Here is a 20,570-nt window from a genome sequence, read left to right as displayed (position 1 = left end):
AGGAGAGATGAATAAGAAAAGTGCAGTACCCATGACTTGCTGCTCCCCAAGGAATCCAAACAAATCCTTTTTTCATACTGCTAGCTTTCCTAGGGGAGAATATCACATAATTTATATGGGAGGGCAGGGGGACAACACACTTTTTATTTATAACGTTGACCTTCTGGAATGATAATGGGGTGGTCTCTGCCCACATATACTAACTAGAATTCCTTTCTTTGTAACCTACTTTAAAGTAAAGTCTGCCCTCTACATTTTTCTTGTTCCTATTCCCACCACCAGTTCTGCAATTTAAGCCTGCTTTTCAGAATTCTTCCAGTTAGTGCCTCTTCTAGCACAAACATGCTGGAGTCCTGCAAAGAAAGCCAACAAATCCAATCACACCCCCCCCAGACCACACAAGTCTTCCAAGCAGGTATCAGCACCTCTTCTCCTCTCTGTTCACTACGTACCTTAAGATCCTTGTTAAGGCCAATGACACAGGTTGGGGTGAAAGCCAGCGACAAGAAGTGTGACAAGGGGAACCAGAACCAGAACTGGGTGAAGACCAGAACCCCCACCACGGAAGGCATGTGAGTATGTCCTGTCCTCGACTGCAGCGAAATCGTTACGTTATGGCCCCCTGTACAGAATCATAAATGAAGTAAGTTAGTTAATGCATTCCTGGGTACTTCACAAAGACACCTGAGCGGTGCATCTCTAAAACAGCTGCTGTGAAGGGGGCTACACAGCGCTAGCCAGGCCACAATGCTGCCAGCTTTCTCCTGTGGAACGCACCTCCCTCTTTCACTGTGATCTCAGCTTACACAGCAAAATAGATGGGCAGCATAACAACCAAACTGCTCTATCTGCTAGATATTACCCAAACACGATCAATGAATACAGCCCTTCCACGCTCATTTTGCCAGGACATGGGTTAAACAAAACTACAGTTCAGAAGGCAGGGAGAAGGGAGAAAAAGGCAAACTTTCTCCATAAGCAGTTTTAAAACACAGCATATAGATGGTCCACAAGACAGGACTCAAGGAAAACACTGCATATAAAGCAGTGCACACAGAAACTTTTCTTTCTGCGGCTGCCTCCCTGAACTGTCAGTTATTCAGAAGAAATATGCCTAGGTTTTTATCCTACACCATCTCAGTAGAAAAAATGTAAACAGCAGCAACTTCAGAAGTTGCTTCTAGAGGTTATCAATCTAAGCAGCAAAGAGACAAGCTCCTGCAATCTTTGCAGCAAAATTACATCTCTGCCAGACAACTAGGTCTTAGCTTTGTGCTTGCAAAGCAGAGACCAAAACAACTCTCTATGTTGATGTAATGCAGAAATGTCCAGCTAGAAACCAAATTGACAAATTGGGCTTGCAGACAGAGTGAGAAAGTGTTAATCTGATCTTCAGTCTTATGATGAACACAGTGAACTGAGCTGAAGAGGGCACCAGGCAAGTCCATTACTGCTGACAAGACCAGGCACAGGGTGGTTAATTTAAATAAAAATGCCCACTCATTCCAAACTCAGGGTGATTTATAGCTGAAAACCCCGAACTGCAGTAGCATTCCCCTGCCTCACACAGCCACCTTGATAGAGCCAGGCAGCAATGGAGCTCTCTGAGTTTTAAAGACAAGCAAAACTGATTTTTCCTGCCAAAACTAATGAAAGCCCTGAATGAAACAGTAATCTCATCTTAGGTATGTCAGTGTTAGTCCCAGAAGACACAGTGGAAGATGGAGGATTTTGATGCCCTCCTGTAAGATATTTTGTGTACATACTATCTCCTTGCTTTTCCCTTTCTGGTAGCAATAGATCTCCTGCTGTTTGACTACAGAACTCCCTCCAGCTGCCTCTTTGAAGAAAGGCAATGATACAGTCTCATCTGTTACTACTGCTAGGTTTGCTCTGCTTCTCATTATTTTCTCCGATACCATTCTCTCGCCCTTATACCTGAAGTTGCCACAGCATTAAGGAGGGCTGCCTAAGGCCTTGTGCTATCCTTAAACACGTCAAACATTGCACACTCAAACTTCTGGTCTTCTCCCCCATCTCTGTTTTGAACTTTTCTTCACTGCATCACTGCAAAAGTGCCAGGTCGGTAATCTGCAGATATTCTGGATCAAGCAGCCCAGTGACTGTTGCACAAGCAGCTTAACCAGACTTTATCAAACTTATGGACTTCAATTTTCAGAATTTATTTGAACCTTTAGAATTATATTATCCAATCTCTGGAATTTCCTGGATGAGTAACAGATTTCATACTGAAAAGATGCTGTCATGCAACTTCTTTCTGTTTTACACCCACACGCAGCCCACCCTCACTCCAAGGCTTTTGCAGGGAGCAGGAAAGGTGGGGAGACATGATATTGCACAACTGTGCTTTATCTTCATGATTAAGTAGCAGCCCTGACAGCCTGGAAGGGAATACATTCCAGATCTTTGGCTGGATGGATGAAAGCTGCGACATGAAGCCTGGGAAAAAAAAAAAAAACAAACACCACAGAAAAGATTTTCAGGGCTCCTTGGGTAGTACTGTAAGGTCCATCTCCCAGAATTCATACTGCCACTGTGGCAAGGTTTGCTAGAATTAAAGCAGCCCTTCTAAAGGCTATGAGAATTTGCTGGCTCAAGTTTAGATCAGTTACTAGAGCGGGAGTGCATAAGCAGACACCAATGATTTATATACTTCCATGAACTCACTCTTTACATAGTCATGGTGGCACTTGGTAATGTTCTGGCAGTGGAGGCCAGGACAACGTCAGCACAATAATCATTAATTTCCAAGTTGCATAAAGCATCTTAATCTAGTTTCCAAGCTTGGCCTAGGCAGCATCCCGTTTTCAAACAGTATCACGTTGTTTCTTTCTCTGTCAGCAAAGACTTAGAATCCGCTTCATCTATGTAGTGAACGAAGACAACCTGAACTGTAGCAGCAGCACAGAAAAGTCAAAATCTCACAGGATGAGCTATCAAAACCCAGGAAAAGTTGATTTCAGCATGTGCCAGCAGTCTGATTCACATGGGCAATGAAACACAAGGTAGCTCTAATCTAATGGACAAAAACATTAGCACAGGGTAGTGGCTTTTTTCCTAACTACCAGAAAGTTAGGTCTAACTTTTCATGACGAGCTCACGAACAGAGGGACAGACAGGAGAAAGGAGGGACACAGTAGCACCAAACTCAACACGTGGGAGGGCAGACCTTATGCAAAGTTTATTTTTTTACTGAAGTCTTTAACATCTAAAATATAACACATCATGCAAGATGAAGATGTGTTTGGAGAGACAGCAATGAGGAGATAGGCAACTCTTTCCTCTGTAAGTTGGATGACACTTTTTCACTCATTACAAATATCTCCAAACTGTGGAGAATCCAGTACATTCACCACCAGGCCGTCAGCAGCTTCTTTGGCTTCAGCCTGCACTGCCCAGTGCTACACTCTGTCCCCAACCCATTGCACTGCTGACCCCACCCAAACCTTTCCTAAATATAGAGAAAAGGATTTTCCAGATATACTACGTACATATTTGTGTAGTGACTGCTGCTCCTCCTTTTTTCTCACTGATTGAGAAATGCGGCATTAAGAACCAGAGTCCAGAGGGCAAAATAGTTTTCAAGCAGGTAAAATGCTGACATCTAATTAGATCAGTATATCCCTTCGGTAGCTCACATTTACAAATATATACTCCAGAAAATAAAGCATATTGGTTTTGCAAAGAACAGAAAGGGAATCATTGGCCTGGAATAAGAAAGCATGTTTGTACATAAAGGGGAGCATTATAAAAGTTCAGAGGTTTATGGGGAAAAAAAAATCCTTAAGTTTAAATTTGTGTCTACATTTTTCTTATTTTATTAAAGAAGCAAAAAATGTAGCTGCTAACAATTAGACAATGACCAAATTCTTAATTTCCACTTCAGCGCTCCCAAGGTACCCTGCTCCTTCCATGGAACACCAGTCTAATGACTGTGTCATTGTCACAGCAAAAACCCCACCTTTGGTGCATCATTTCCCAGCCGCGCACTGGAAATCTTGCACTTTTAATCAAAGCCTGTCATTGGAAGAGAATTATACTTTTCTCCTTCCCCCCCAAAAAAACCAAAAACCCCACCAAAAACCTACCAACCAAAACACACCAACAAAGAAACCCAAACTCAACTGTAGCAGATGACACAAAGAACCTTTTCTTCCTGGTAGTGATAATTAAATTCTATAGCTCATTGTTTCAGATAAGCACTTGTAGTTGTATGGGAGAGATAAAAATAATTTATTCTTTTAAGAGGCCCTAATGAAAGTGGCAATAGGTTAAGGAAGGGTAGTTCACAGCCTTTCCCCATGCCACTCAGCAAGAAATAAAGAGGTTAAAGTTGGCACAAATTCACATGTTTATTAAAATTGGATGCTTCTGGTTTCCAAATAATTATAAAATACATGAGTGACATAGGAAGCAAATAAGTTTTTAGCTGCATTTTTATGATTTAATCTCAAAGGTCAGAATTTGAAGCAGGCCTATACTGCTGAGAGAAAAATCTAAGCCAGCTGGGCTCTGGTTTCCCAGCAACACAGTATGAGTAAGGGAATGACCAAAACTATTCTAACAGTCTTGTGCCAAGAATGTTGCTCAGTCTGAGCTCCAGGAGGGGTAACTGGGAAGCAAGACAGATAAGGAAGGTGGTTCCTGCTGCTTTCTTCTCCAAGTAGCCCTAGTCATAGAACACAGAGCAGCCTGACTGCCACACGCCCACCAGGAATAGAGCTTTTTAAGCTTGTTTTTTAAGCTGCAGATAGGTGTAGGCAGCCCTAAGTTTTTTTCCCCCTGCCACATGGCTTGGAGATGTAGTAATTTCATACAAACACTGTGTAACCACGGTGCATGGTGCTGTGCTTAATTAAGCCACACCACAGAGACAAATACATGAGACTCCTCTGCTTATGTGACTTCAGGACTAACCTTGATCTCAGAAGTACAGGGAAAACCAGCTTGTTTCTACCTACCACCAGGAATAAGGAGGTGCATGGCAAGAAAAGGCCACAGCACGTGAGACCAGATGGGAGAAACTGTCTGGGAACTTGGAAAGGGTGTGCTATTGACACCACACAGCACTGTACAAGTCTTAACTCCAGCAGAAGAAAAAATTCAAAACAAAACATTGCCTGTCCTCTTTGCTTACAGAAGCCTTCCTTAATAGGCCCTACAATTCAGCCCTTATTAAATGCTAATGTTTTTAGAGAATCCTATCCTTGGATCAACGTTTAATCATTAACATTCATGAAATGATAGTTTGTCCGCTAGAAAAAGGTAGTTGTCTTGAGACTAACCGGGTCTTCTGAAGTAACACTGATGAGGTTAACTATGCTTCCCTCTTTGTGCAATACCTCTCTTAAGAATCAGGAAAGAGGCAAAACCTAGTTTTTAAAAATATATGTAATTTTTTTTTTTTTCCCAAAATGGTTATGTCAAGTTTTAAAAGAAAAAGTGAATTATGAGGCCTGGATACCACAAGGTTTCCAAATTTCTGGATTAGGTGCTTACTTGGAAAATAAAGCAGCAACCCATCATGCTATAAAACAAAATTCAGGGTGACAAAACAGACTTGGAGAAAAAAAAGTTATATTTGTCCAGACTTCTGGACACAAATTCTGCCCCAGTGACTGCACTGAGTCTCTCCTAACAGAAGTATGCTGACACAAGCCGAAACTACAAAACAGGGTTTATTTCTTTAATTAGCTGAAATGACTTATAATTTGAGATTTCTTGATACTATTACACAACAGGCATAATCCCAGCACCTTGTCTCCCAAATGACATTTGCTATTACAGCTATTGTAGCCGAACAAGTTTAAGAAATTTTGACTGCATTAAATGTTTGGGGAATTACCTGCATCCAAAACACCTTGTGCCAGGATTGCTCCAAACTTTGCCATAACATCATCATGCTTATCATTGATCACTTTGGAATAGAGTTGTCTGAACTGGCTGACCTGGATTTAAAAAAAAAAAAAAAAAGAAAAAAAGAAAAAAAAAAAAGAGAGAGATTATAAAACTGAACGCATGAGTCAAATATTCTGTCTTTAACGGAAACACCCCAGATTTCTGCATCCTAAGACAACATTTGTCTCTTCAACCAGCTTCACTGGTGTTACAAGTCATCCCACTAATAATTAATTGCAGAGGTTTTCCCCACTTGGAGATACCCATATAGCAATTTTAAAATAGTCATGATGGACATGTGTTTCCAAACCACATTTTGCCAGCCTTACAGGAATAGCCTGAGAATCTCTGGAGTACCACTGGAATAAAAGACTAACTGATGAGTTTATAGCAAGAACTACTCTATATTCTTAGGTGCATGATGCTGCACTTTATTACATTTCCTCCAATTCCTACTGCTGAAAACCTCAAACCTATTCCATTTTTCCTGTACAGTATTTCTGCTGTATTGATAATGCCCCTATGGTGCATAATCAGCAAATTTTGCTACTGTACTCCCACCTTTTAGGTGAAAAATTATTAATAAAAATATTCAATAAAGTAACAATTTATGCCACGGTACATTGACCACAATATCTTAAGCACATATTAGTAAGGGAAATCACTAAACCTTTCCTTTTATTATCATCATTGCTTTGAACAGCTTCATCTTTCGCTAGTTCACTAAGTGTTAAAGAGACAACCATATCACATCCAGCAATACCTAAGGCTTTATCACATATTAATAACTTATATCTTTTAATATATACAGTGGAGCAACAGTATAGCTCAAGTAATTTTTATAGCTGAAAAAGCAGACCAGGAAATCCCAATCTGCAACCCAGTCAAAACATGGGAAGCTGCATTCCATCCACAGCATGTCTGGAAGGATTTTTTTATACCTCTTCCCTAAATTAATTTTAATCCAGATAACCATGTGACATTTTGGTTTAATTTTTTCTTTTTTCATACTAAGCCTTCACTTGACATGCTGAAAAGCAAATGAGGCCTTTTCAAAAAGGCTCCTTCCAAGACATCTTGAACAAGCTTTTCCCCACTATTGGTCCACTTTGTTGCTGGTATTCCAAGTCCTCTTCCTACATCTGCAGCCACAGATGAGAGGACAAACTTCTGGCGTAAGGCAGTAAGGCCAGACACAGCCACCAGACATATAGCAGTACCTAGTACTGCAAATGCAGTTAAAGTTTCCAAGTATAAAACCCTAATACCAGACAACCCCCTAGCCACTTTTCACAGCCAAAGAGCATGTGCCTCTCCGGGGACACCAGTGACATTAGCTCAGTGACAAGTGTCTGAAGAAAAGTGCTACCTTTCAGCTGTGAAACACACTTAGTTTGTGCTGTAAGCAAAGAAGCCAAGCTTCAACACCACCATTAGGAACATACTCTTGCACAGCCTCTGATGCTCCCAGTGCCTAACTGTACCAATGAAGGAGACTTAAACATTGATTATGACACTCAGGAGGGTCCTTCTGTCAGATAACAGCACGCAGCGAACAGCCAGTACCCCATCCATGCAGGACACTGCAAGCTCCAGAGCTATGCTAAGTGTGGGCAGCACTGAGCACCAGGAGCAGCCTTCAGGCATCACTGCTGGCACATGTGGCCCATCTTGGGGTGCACTGGGGAATCTCAAAGTGCTTACAGAAAGAGTTTTTGCACCTGGGAAAAAACAACAATTCATACAACTGAGTCAGTGACATGAGAACTGTCCTGGGAATAACATTTTCTTAAACTGGGATTCATCAAGGTGTTTAAAAAAAAAAAAAAAAAAAAAGAAAAAAGATCAAAACAGAACTAAGAGCTGACTGAGGGGATAAACTAAACCGTAGGAGTTTCTCAGCAAAGCATGAGATCAGGTTCCCCAGTAAAAGCACATCAGAGCCATGAGGTCATCCTGCAGCCGAGGTAACGCTAGCAATAAATTTCACCACATTTCACGTGTGAATTTTTGACCAGATCATTAAGAAGTTCAGACTCTACCTTTTAGAGTTTATGTCCAATGTGTGGGATGGGAAAGACAGAGTTTGCCTCTTTAACCCATGAGCATTATACCCAAGAGCCGCAATGCTGCTTGGCAGCCCTACATAGTAAACACTTCAGATTAAGACCGCATGTTTTCTGCAAAATAGTCCTCGTTGCGTGTTAACTCATCACACTGTTTAAAACACAGGTGTCCTAAAGGAACAGACACTATCTGGTTGATACCTTTCCTGACATTGCTCTTTCAGCCATTAACCCAGCCGTACTACTTGACACCTCAACTCCTTCAGCACCGATAGCATCTAACCTGATGAGATTTCCCAGTCTGCGACAGGGAAGACACTGACATTTATACGAGTGAATCATGACCTGCTAAACAAAGTTACTTTGTTTCACACAAATGGACAGTCTCACAACTGTGAGGCACCAGAGGAACCAGCCACTTTTGAACAGGAGCAGTGAAGCTGAACAAAACAACGCTCCTCTGGTAAAGCGGAAGGCATTTATAAAAACTGACAGCTATTTCCATTTTTCCGTCTAAGTCAGTCCAGCAATTTGTGTGCTAATATTTATTCTCTATTCATGAACTCCCCTTTGCATGAAAAAGTTTTTTGTTACTAGTGCTTGTCCCCTAAAGGAGGCAACTTAAATTTCCTTGCATTTTTTAAAGCTAAGAAAAAGGAGCGACGTACATTTTGAGGGCAGCCACACAGACAGATGTGTGGCAGGGAGATATTGCACACACAATACAGCGTTTATTCTGGATATACTGACAAAAATCTGCTCTGGCTTCATACCATCTATGTGTTTTCAGACTCTTATTTATAAAAACTTACACTTAGGTTTACACACTTAATAAAAATAGTTTGTTTCTTACACCTGACCTCTTGTATACTGGAAAAATATCTTAGTTTGCATTTACAACCTGGAACAGGCCCTCGTGCAGTATTAAGGGCAACCACATGCAGACTAGTTGAACCAAAGCCTTCAGATATTATTTGGGACTGAGACAGAGAAGCAACATGTAAAACTCTTGTTCTGGTTGAGCTGAGCGGTAGAATTTCACTGGTTTTGTTTAGAGCACATCATTCCAGTGACTCTGGGCTCAGCTTCTGGGTTTGGAATGTTTATAAAAACAGAGCAATGTTACAAAGCTCATTCAGCGAACTGTAATCTGGAATTTACACCATAATCAAATCTTTAGGGAACGAAACGCTGGGTGAAGTGAAAAGACATTCAGCAGAACTGCTAATGTTCACGCTGGCGTCTGAAGTCTGACGGAGCAGCACCTCAGAACAGAGGGCACAAACGCCTCGTCTGGGCAAAGCGAGGCAGGGGAAGTCATCCACCTCACCTGGTCATGGCACACTGCTCCTGTGAGCACCCTTCCCCTAATATGCCTTCCACAGCTCCTACTCACACGTACATTAGTTCAGAGCAGATGAACAAAACAGCTGGGCTACAAGCCCACCAGGAACCCACCAGCTGTGGCACCAGGACGCTGTGGCCAGGCAGCGAGCTAACTGGGACACTGACAACTGCAAGGTATCAAAACCTGGCTGCTAAACCTGAGCAGATCAATTGCCACTTCTCCAGGTGACACAGACAGGTTACAGCAGGGAATCAGCTGACAGCAGGTGTTCAATGAACAAATGCCAAATAGCTACAATGAGAAATAGTCCTTAAACCCTCTACTTATAAAAATATAAAATATCTAGTGCCACATCAAGGGCATTCTGCTTTCAGATAAATTCTGCATACCTGTGCATCATGAGCGATGGACCACTGCCAACCCTGGAAAAGGTACTGAGCAAGCATGCCCTTTCCAAAGCTTTATTTTAACATCAGCGGAAGCAAAGGTGTCCTACGAAAGGGTGGGAGACTACCCTTCCTGGCCTTAGGGACCAGGGAAACCCAGATGGAAGGACTGCCTCAACACTTGAATGTGCGGTAGGCCTACATGCTTATTCAGGCTGTCCTATAAAGCAAATGCTTCACAGGAATGGGATTTTTGACCGGATCAGGTCCCAGTTGAAAACCTTCCTTGCTGTTGGGGAAAGCCTGCTTCGGCAGCTCCAGCTGTAGCATTTCAGGAAGGTATCGTCCTCACATGGAGCCATTGCTCCATCACTTTAGAGAAAGCAAGTGCAGTACAGAGAAAAGCTCAGTTCTGCCTTTGCAGTTGGGACACTGAACTCCTACAGAATGGAGCAAGATGTCAACAGACAGTAATTTCTTAAGCTGTTGATACAAAATCTGCCAGCTTGTCTAGTAAACCCCTTTGGTCTGGTACTATTTTTCCTTCAAACCACAGCAGCAAGCACATCCCAAACTACTGGATAGGTTTATTTAATATGCTGTGTAACCCACAAGCTCTGTTTCTCCCTTGAAACCTTCAAGCACTTTAAAAATTTTATAGCATTTGGAAATGCTATCAAGAAATTTATTTTGGGAACTTCCAGGACGAACACTAAAACGTAGGCAGTGACTCATTTCATCTTTACTAGCAATACACCCCCCACCCCCACCCCATTCTGATAATTAGTGCTGGCCAAAACAACATGCTGCTGATTTCAAATGAGGCCAAATGCGCAACCTTGGAAACACTGAGGAAACAACACAGCCTTTAAGAGATGAGAATGATACAGCACCATTTCCTACCACAAACCCACGGGGCTGTCATTTATCAGGTTGTTTACCACTTCTCTCTCCACCAGTCAACACTCATGCACATGACGCCCATTAGATTGTTAAGAATAAGATAGTTAACTAAGGGAAACAGTGGCAGATAACATGTATGATGCTTTTTGCAAATGCAAGTTCTTAAGAATAAGAGTATTTAGGAATCCGTTTTGCATAAAATGGGTTTTAAACTGTTTGCATGTTCTATCTTCTTCAAAAGTTTAAGTTAATCTGCATACGCTTGCTCTCTTGAAAGAGCATGGAGTATGCAGAAGCATCTAACGGTAACAGGCTTATATGAAGGAATGTGAAGGTGCTACTAGAATATAGCAAAAATCGTTCTTGCATCCTTGCAAGACCTAGCATTTCATCTAAATGGGGGAAAAAGAGAGCAAACCGGTCCTGTTTTCTTCACAGCATCTTAAAGATAATAGGTGAAGATGATCGAAGGAGGATGGAGGAATGGCCTTGACCTTGCTTATTATCTTTTCATTTTGCCAAGATAACTATCCTAACACAAAACTTGGAAAAAGTAAAATCAATTCAAGATGTTAGACATGTTGTGTGTCTCCAGAATTGCTGTCTTAATTGCCCTGCAGGTCACAAATACATAATTAAGTTGTCATTGATTTCTGTTACAACTATCTCACTACATCTCTAATTTAGGATTCCATTTCACAAAATACACTTCTTGTTCTATATCCTGTACTAATATGGTTCTTAAATGTATCAACAGAGGTCAGGAAAAATCATGCTGGCTGCACATGGAGGAATTGTGTTTCAACTCCAAAGAGGCCAAATTGGCTTTACACAAGATTTGGGCACTTCAGCAACTTGCAGGTTCAAGGGACCTCCATATAATGACAACTCTTTATTTAAACTCTTCATTTAAATTTAAACTTTTAAAATTATTTGTTTAAATAAAGAGTGAGCACAACAAAAAAAGAAGATGAATACAAAGGAAAGACAACAGCAAAGGTGATTCAAAGGCATACATCTACATTCTCTCACAACAAAATGGTTTCTTTTAAACCAAAATACTTCAATTCTTAAATCTTTGCAATGCCAAAATGACAGCAATAAACAGCGCTCAGGTCTCGAAACTCTGCATTTATTTTATTCCTGAAAAATCTAAATCATTAAAGGCAGATTATTTGCTACAATCTTCATCCCAAATTATCACCAGAGAATTTAAAGTCCTTCTAACCCAAAGCTCAGAAACAAGAAGTTTACAAAAAAAAAATAATCCAAGAACTGACAAAACTGAAAAGTAACGACAGGAAGCTGGTCAGACTTTAAGTCACAATCTTTATTAAAATCACCATCTCTCACATGATGATACGTAAAGTTTAGCTTCTCTGTAACCCCCATCAAGACCACACGTACAGCTTGTAGGATATGAAATCCATCGTGCTCCTCTTACTAGCTGCTTATCCAGCAATGCAAATACTCACATACATTAGGTTAGACACATCAGCACACAGTGTACCAGTGTGCCACTTAGGAATCTAATCAGATCAAAATATGTCACTGTAATCAAAAAATGGCGAGCTTTCTGAACTCGACCCTTTCACATCAGAGTAAAAATTTTTCTTCAGACTGGCAAAGCACTCCAAAAAAAGTTTCCCATGGATAACAAATAACTTATTTGGCAGCATATTCCTCAAAATACTCTTTTTACTTTTGAGCAAGAAACTATGACGGTTATAACTAACTTTTGGGGTGTTCAAAAGAAGTAAAATTTATATATTCTGCGTTAAGTTCCTAAATTAGGAGAATATTTCAGGCATTGTTTATTCATTTATAATCTGTATGGTTTTTTTGGGGGGTGTTTGTTTGCTTTTTAGTGTCTGCAGTGCTTCTATGACTGGGTAATGGATTTTATTCTGTAGCTATACTGTGTAGCACCACACAAATCTTGGCTGAAACAAGGCTCTGGCATAAAGCTTTTTCAGTTCCTCTCCCCATTTTTAAACAAGCCACTGAACCCCAGACTATACATCTCATCCTGTATTTGCTAGCCAACTATCTTAATCACCCGTTTAACATGCCTAGGTATTACATGTACCTCTGGAGTCAAAGTTACCAGGCCTCTTCAGGGAAAGAGATTTGACTTATTACACACCTCAAATAATTTGTATTTTTGCTAGCTGTTTTCCTATCTGCACTTTTCTTTAGGACACGCAGACTCTTTCACCTACCATCTCAAAAAGACTTGAAACTCCAACATACAAACTCAGCAAATAATCCACAACAGTCTTGGATGTCTGACTGGTTCAGTGCAGCCTGCAATTCCCAGCCCAAGAGGATCAGGGTGCTTTGCAAACTAAAATGAATCTATTCTCATAATGTCCTTTCACAGAAGAAAGTATCACCCTTATTTCTTTCAGGTGGGAAACTGAGGCATGGGAGAGCTATACAATTTGCCCAACATTAGAGGAGCGCAGAATGATTAAACTGGATCTCTTAGATCGAGGGTTGGCATTCCAAGCACCTGACCAAGGAAGAAATAAAACCAAATAACAGTTTCTTTCCATAGAAAGATAATTCAGCTTTACATTACAGAGACTTTGTATCTTTTCAGAAGATGAGGGGATCCAACAACACTCTAGTGTTCTCTGCTGGCTTATTCAGTTGAACTACAGTTCTGATAATATACACAGCGCTCCAAGATTCCGCTCAGTGAAAACTAACTGGTTGGGTGGTTTGTTTGTTTGCTTGTTTTTAATAATTCAAAGGAACAAACTGTCTGCCAGCAAATCTTCCTGTTCCATTACTTGGAAATACCCAAACACCTGTATCTGTAGATTTCCTTCACTGACTTTCCCAATTAAAATTTTCCACTGGACAAAGTGGTTTGTTTTTTTTTCCTATTTTCTCCCCATCCAAATGCAGTAAAAAAGTGGCTGTTTTTATCACAGTTCAATTTCTAAAATTACATCAATAAAAACAACCCATATACGACAGATGAGTAGCGAAGTACCAGCGACTGCTCTGCCTCAGCACTTACCAGAGCAGATGAAATTAGGAACCTCGGAGCTTCTATTGATGTGGACTTTTAGTCTGTACAAATGTTTGCATATCATCATCTGTCATATATTCACAGGGCAATCTATTTTTAAAAGCTAAACACAGCATATGCAATCCTTTTTGCCTTCTGAGCAGAAAGAAAAACTCCATTAAAATATATATATTTGCTAGAAAGCCATTCTGGCAGCAGAAACTGTTTCACCCTGAAAAGTAAGACTAGCTACAAAAGAAACAGTTATAATGGGACTTCCACAGGGTGACCACATCCAATACTAAGTTTACTATCATCAAAACCAGCTTCTTTACTAAATAACAGTGTTCACATAAGTCATGAGCATACTGGCCTCAGTGCATGTTAGTGGAAGACGGTCACTTTCTTTTTATTATAAGATGCTTTTAGACCTTTTAAGAAAAAGCATTTATTCTTGTAAATGCCTAGTGTTAAAATGCTTCATCTATCAGGCATGTTTCAACCAGCATGCATTGCTCCCCCATTTGAAAGTGCATGCTCTGACCCACGCAGTAGTTTCCTGCTGTGCATTCAGCTCTGGCTCTTTACAAGGCACGTACACTCTCTTGCCAGTGCTTACGTGCAGTGCCAAGCACTAAAGATTTGGCATCCAAGACCATTTTCCCACCTAACAAACTGGTGTGTAAGGTATGCCATGTTACCTTTGGGCAGGTAATCTCAGTCTGCTGGATCATTATAAGGGCAGATGCAATCAGAGCTCCTTGACGTACATAGTTCACAGGATCATTTGTCATTGGCTCAAGCAAATTAATGGCTTCCTAAAAAACAAAACAAATAACCAAAAACCCAAGAAATCAGCAGTCACAAAGTTAATAGTATTATTTTTAGTATGCAAGGATTCAGGACTCTAATTGAAGGTTATCAGATTGACGCTATCAGAGCTACTTTTAAATATATTTTGCCTGTTCTTGGTAAACAAAGAAGAAATCTGTATTTTTCTGGAGTTTGATCTAAAAACTGGAAAGAACAAAAGCCCCACAAATACCCAGTGATGTATGGAACAAGATCTACCAGCAGAAATAGGGCTGGAGATAAACAACATTTGTTGTAAGCACAGACGCATTCATTACATTAGAACTACTGACGTGCCTTATATAGTACACATAAATTATTTGTACACTTTATTTGCCATTCTACTCATCAAAAAACACCAGTGTTACCTTCATTTTCTGTGTAAGGAACAAATGCACCACAGGTATCAATCATGTTGGACATTAGAAAATGAGATGGCAAAACAATCCAGGTCCCCAGTTCTTGGCCTTACCCTTTATTAGAAGCTGTAACATTTAGCATCCCATGAAAGCATTCATTTCAAACGGACATCAAGTGCGGCTGCCTCACGCACCCATAGAGCAGATTAGGTTTTTAAAACATTGCAAAACGCTCTATTGCTTCTCCAAATTCAGTGAATTCCCAGCTAAGTGCAACAGGAACATCATCTACAATGATCTATGAATAAGCATTCCTTTCAGTGCAGTCACTGATTATGAAAAGCTATAAGAGACTCTACTGTAATAAATGCTGCTTAGATATACCCAAGACCAGCATGCACAATTTTCAGACATCTCAGACTAAATCATCTCTTTAGGCAGATTTTTTTATCTCCATTTACTGTTCTGCCACTTTGCAAACCATGACTTAAATATAATTTTTACAGACAAATTCATTTCTAACCATGCAAGGTCCTCAGCCGACATTACACAGAACAACTGAGCTCACCTAAACTCACTGCTACCAAAATGAGATCCCTCTCCTCCAATTTCCCTTCAGCTATCCAGTCCCTCCTCTTTCCCTGTGCTAGCTGCAGCTCTTCTCTCACCTCTCAGTGAGCTTTTTCAGCTCAATGATTCAGAGAACTGTTCCCTTTTTTGTTATCTGGGTCAGTTTTCTGTAAGTTTGTGTCTGAATCAGCTCCCTAGGGAGCTAGACATGAGACAGAGGAGAAGGCAGCAGGAGGGACCAAGACTACCTGTTTCAACAGCAGCAAGTTATTAGTGGGCTCAGCCAGCCTTCACCAGCCACGCTCTTCAGATTTAAGTGAATAAACCTTAGACAGCAGTTGTACAGCCATGGGCTGCATAGATAAATTTGGTCTGTGGCAACACAGGGGTTTTCTAAAAGTACTCTGAAACGGCATGTGAAGCAAGCTGTTAGATACTCTTTGGAACAGGAGGGATAACAGTTAGACATCCACCCTACGAAGCAAAAAGAGCTCTTTTAAACTATTACGTGATCTTCTGATTACAGAAGTCAGACAGTCACTTGGCAATCTCTTGTACAGAGCTCTCTCCTGTCCATACTTAAACTGAGGACATGAGCAAATGCAACTGAGTGCATGAGTCTCCCAGCAGAGACCCCTCTCGGTGTTACCTCTGTCAGGGTGAGGCTTTTAAAAACAAGCTGATTTTTTATAAAACACTATTTCTAAGAACCACTTCTAGCACAATATTGTGCCTTCGCTTAGACTGCTTTTGCCAACTGAGCTATCTTGAAGGCTGTGCTTCTCCACCTGAAGGTGACTCATTCATTCTTTGGCACACATTCAATACCACGTATAGAACATCCATTATGACAAAAAGCTGAACTTTCCAATCTCCAAAGTTGAATATATTTGGGCCTTCAAAGCCTACTAATATAAGCTCTCTGGAAGACATGTCTGCATATAATCAGATGTTTTAGGTCTTTATCACACAATGTATCTGGAAATAAAACAGACTCCTTTGTGCAACTAAAAGCATTTCCACTTAAATCAACTTGTCAGATGCAGCAGGTTAAAAATAATTAGCTCCTTGATTCCACTTTCCACTTGAGAATAAAGTAACCTGGATAAAAATAGGACTTTCAGTTTGCATGCTTTAGATACTGAAGACAGCAGGAAGGGCACATCAGCATTCTGTGCATTTCACAATACAAGTGACTTGTTGGGGAGCGCTCACTTGCAAAAGCCACAGACCAAGTGTTTAATACTACCTGAGGAAGGGATGATACAGATAAGTGTGGGATTTAGCAAAGACTCAGAAGCACAAAATATTATTTCCACATGGACAGTCCGTGCACCTGTTTTGAAACTGCAATTCAGTACCAGTACAGATGATACACACATGTGGGTGAAATAGAAGAAGCTTATCCCCAAGTTTACTTGCTGCTTGTCCGAATGAGCACTCACTTCCCACAGCAGAAGTGGGAATCCTTGTACTCCAAAAGGTCCCTGATATAATCTGTGAGAATTATCCTTCACTGACACTTACAAAGGAAGAATAAAATTTACTGGCTGTGAGTTACACACTGAAACTACAGCAAATTTCATTAAATTTCCTTGCACTTGGCTATACTACATGGATCTTCCATGAACTGTGTATCACAGAAAAGAAAGGAGCTAGGGTTACGCAAAACACCTGCTGTTTTCCTGTTCCCCCTAAAGCAGTCTGTAAAAGGTCAACTTCAAAGGCAAAGGACTACAGATTTTGGAGTACTGAACATACACTTGAAGTTCAGTGGCAACGTGTCAGTAAGAAAACTCTAAGGGAAGTTTTGAAGACAAAATTCCAAGAATGTAGAAATAATGTATAAAAACATTCTTCTACTTTTATCTATTCTGTACAAGCAGGAAAAGAACCTCTATGCCCAGGACAGTTAAAGAATTTAAAGAAGTATTGCTCTAGTCCAGCTGGCTAGCAGCGTACTTGCGCAAGAAATCAGATCTCTGTGATGTTTCCACACAAACGTGTCTGTGGAAGGAAAGAGCAGAAAGAGGCTTGCCAATGGATGGCTTCTCGTCCTCACCTTGTTTCCAGTTCCCGCACAGCAGATACCCAAAGCCATGGCAGCCCCATAACGCACATGGGGATTGTAGCTCTCTGACAGCAAAGAAACCACACTCGGACACTGCTCAGGAGTCCTAAAGAAAGGCAAAAAAAGAGTTGTTTATTATTATTATTATTATTATTATTATTATTAAAAATGTGGAGACTTCATTCTGTTCATACTGGAAAATTTAAAATTGTCCTTCCACGCTGTACATTTTGCATTTTTCAAAACGTAAACCAGAGGGGTGGAACAAACGGACTAAGAGGAGAACAGGGAAATGCACAAATGAATAGACTTCCCTATCACTGCAGATATCACACACAGTTCCCACTACTAAAGTCTTCTTTTTTAGTGCATATTTTATGCCTTTAAAAGATTACCCAGCAGAATGACATCTCTATTGAAGCTGAGGTCTTTCTCTTTAGAAATCATGCTGCTGTGACAGACCTTCCACCAGCAGATGTTTTCTCTCCATGAGAGACACAGTACTAAATCTCCCATCAGCAGACTAAACCCAACTGCAGTACTCAATCAACCTTCAGGGTTGGTGGGTCCCAAACTCCCTTTCACAATCACTGCTTCTGCTGACTCTTCCTCACCCCCCACCTACTGCTGTAAATCAAAGCATGTGAGGAAATACTGATACAACACACACTTCCAACCAGTGTATCAGCAATGTCTACTGTTGCCTCCTTACAGTTTCACACTGCGGTGTTGCTGACTTTTAAGAGGTCTGGAAAGGGAGCATATGCTCCATGCCTCATCCCTGGGAACCAGTGACCCACCAGTCATTATAGCAACAGAACTTCTAGCCCAGTGCTGAGGGAGATGAAAGGAAACCCATAATTTCCTACAGCAAGAAGCACATGTTGCTAATGCAAAGAGTCTTGTGAATATTGAGTATTTCTGAAGTAGGGCAGAACTCACTTGCAGGTCTGGATATATTAATTTCCCTCATGTCTTTGTAGTCAAATTTATCACTCTTAATTTTGATGCCACACAAACACCTCATAATATCATACACTGCCAACTTCAGCATTTCTAATGCAGCAAAGGCAAAATTGTTTGTAAAATAAACTTCTCTACATCAGACAAGTCTGCATTCTCAACTCATGGCAAGCACATCCATCACAGCTAATCTGTCAAATTTACCCAATCTCATGACACCATAAACACAAGAGCAGTGCAGGAATGTGGTTGGCAAGTACATGCTCATGAAAAAGAAAGATGGAAAACTACAAACTACAAGTGATTTAATTATGTGTTTTCAGAGTGCACATCATCTGGTTATCCACTCCATCTCCCTGTGTCTTGCAGCCCAGATGAGCTTTTTAATTGTCCCATTCACAATCCTAAAAGCAGCCTTGCAAGCCATTTACTTTTACTATAAACTGATTTCAGTCTGAAACATAGAAAGGAAGAGCCAAGAACACCTTAGTCTTGGCTTCCCGTCTTACGTTTGCTACACTGAAAGATGGAGGTTGGAGGGTGGCGGCAGTATCTGTTGTGCACAGGAAATACAGCACCATGCAGGATCATTGTCAAGAGGTAAAAAACCCATTATAGGGTATGCTCCAGCATTGGTTTTACTTAAAATAAATACCTGAATCATAGAAAACAGAAGTAAAAAAGACCTTAAGCAATAATCTAGTTAACTAACTTCTTTCATTCTGACTGGGGACCAAAGACATGCTCATATCACCACACAGTCATGCTTCAGCTATACACACAAAATCAGTTAATTTCTACTCCAGCTATTACCTCTTCCCATTTCAACACTTTCCCAACGCGTCCTCTGATAACTAGTCCTAAACTCCTCTTTACACTCCTCGCTTCTGCTCCAGCTGATCGCAGACAGGCAGCACCACCTCCACACAGGCACACAGGCTCCAGTCCTCCTCTAGAATTGCTGAAAGGACCCAAAGGCACTCAGGTTTCAGGGGCTACGCAACTCCTCAGCAGTAACGGCAGCAAGTACCCAGATCTACCTCATCCCTGCTTCCAACAGCCTGTTTCTTCTGCATGGGGAAAGAATCCCACCTACCACCACCACATTAAAAAAACCAAACAGCAGCAAAAAAAATACACACAGGAATAAAGGAACGAAGACAAAGTTGCTGAAAATTCTGTTGCCTCTAAGATGCAGCCGTGATGACAAATGTTAAGAAAGGGGGAAGAGCTGGGAAATGGAACAATTCTATCCTGCGTAGAAGTGAAGACTATAAACTACATATATAAAACTACCTGTCAGTCTCTTGCTCAAATAACAGCTTGGATGCTGACAATGTTTTTTTTTAAAAATGAGCTGATGTGGAGACCAGGAATCACAAATCCTGTAATAAATGAGCCCAAGCATTCAGCGACACAGACAACTTCAGTTCTTGCACAAAGACTCGTAACACCTTTGTGTTTGCTTTACTTCAGCAAATGTTGAACAGGCAGATTGTGAGCCAAAGAAGAGAAAAACATCTGGCAGAGATGTGATTATGCACTTTGAAGCATTAATCATTAAATTACTGTTCAGAAAGCTAGATTTTATAGAATCATTAACTTGGACACATCTTTGTGTCCGAATGCTCAGAATTTCCAACAGTCTTTATTATAAAATCAGGATTCATGTACACTAATTCGTTTTGGAATTCTTAGCCAGATTTGCATTATTTGTGGCCATTATTTTAAACACTTTTACTTCAAATGTATCCATAAAAGGTTCAAACATTTTGACAGGGGGCCTTCTGTAAATCCACTTTGGGAGTTAAAGCTACTGAAGGTGCCCCACTGCTTTCCCTGGTAATGCAGTCTTCTTGAATCCGCAATCTTCAAAAAGTATCTTCCCACATAACAGAGTACTAGAAGGCAGAACCACAAGTGGGTTGAGAAAACTAAAGAGCCTTGTAAAAATGCTTATCAGAGGACAGGACTTCAAGTACACAAGAGCTCTGTTGGCATCAGTGTTTAAGCAATAAAATTTGCTTGCTCGCTTTATGGCTGGGATGCTTTACAAAGTCCTACACGCTGTTGCCAAAGGTTAGCCCATATAAACCCAACATACATGTACT

General features: G+C 40.7%; 1 protein-coding gene across 1 annotated transcript in view; it reads right to left on the bottom strand.

Annotated features, from left to right (window-relative positions):
- PSMD1 (proteasome 26S subunit, non-ATPase 1) overlaps positions 1-20,570 on the bottom strand; it is a 76,126-nt gene that overhangs the window by 9,149 nt on the left and 46,407 nt on the right. Inside the window, exons 17-20 of the mRNA XM_075099053.1 lie at positions 17,488-17,602; positions 14,346-14,462; positions 5,867-5,969; positions 453-622 (exon numbers count right to left, since the gene is read on the bottom strand). Of these exons, the coding sequence (XP_074955154.1) occupies positions 453-622; positions 5,867-5,969; positions 14,346-14,462; positions 17,488-17,602 (505 nt within the window). The remainder of the gene's footprint in view (positions 1-452; positions 623-5,866; positions 5,970-14,345; positions 14,463-17,487; positions 17,603-20,570) is intronic.

Source organism: Phalacrocorax aristotelis, chromosome 7, assembly GCF_949628215.1.
Source record: "Phalacrocorax aristotelis chromosome 7, bGulAri2.1, whole genome shotgun sequence".
NCBI classification, from domain to species: domain Eukaryota; kingdom Metazoa; phylum Chordata; class Aves; order Suliformes; family Phalacrocoracidae; genus Phalacrocorax; species Phalacrocorax aristotelis.
This window is presented reverse-complemented; position numbering and strand designations above follow the sequence as displayed.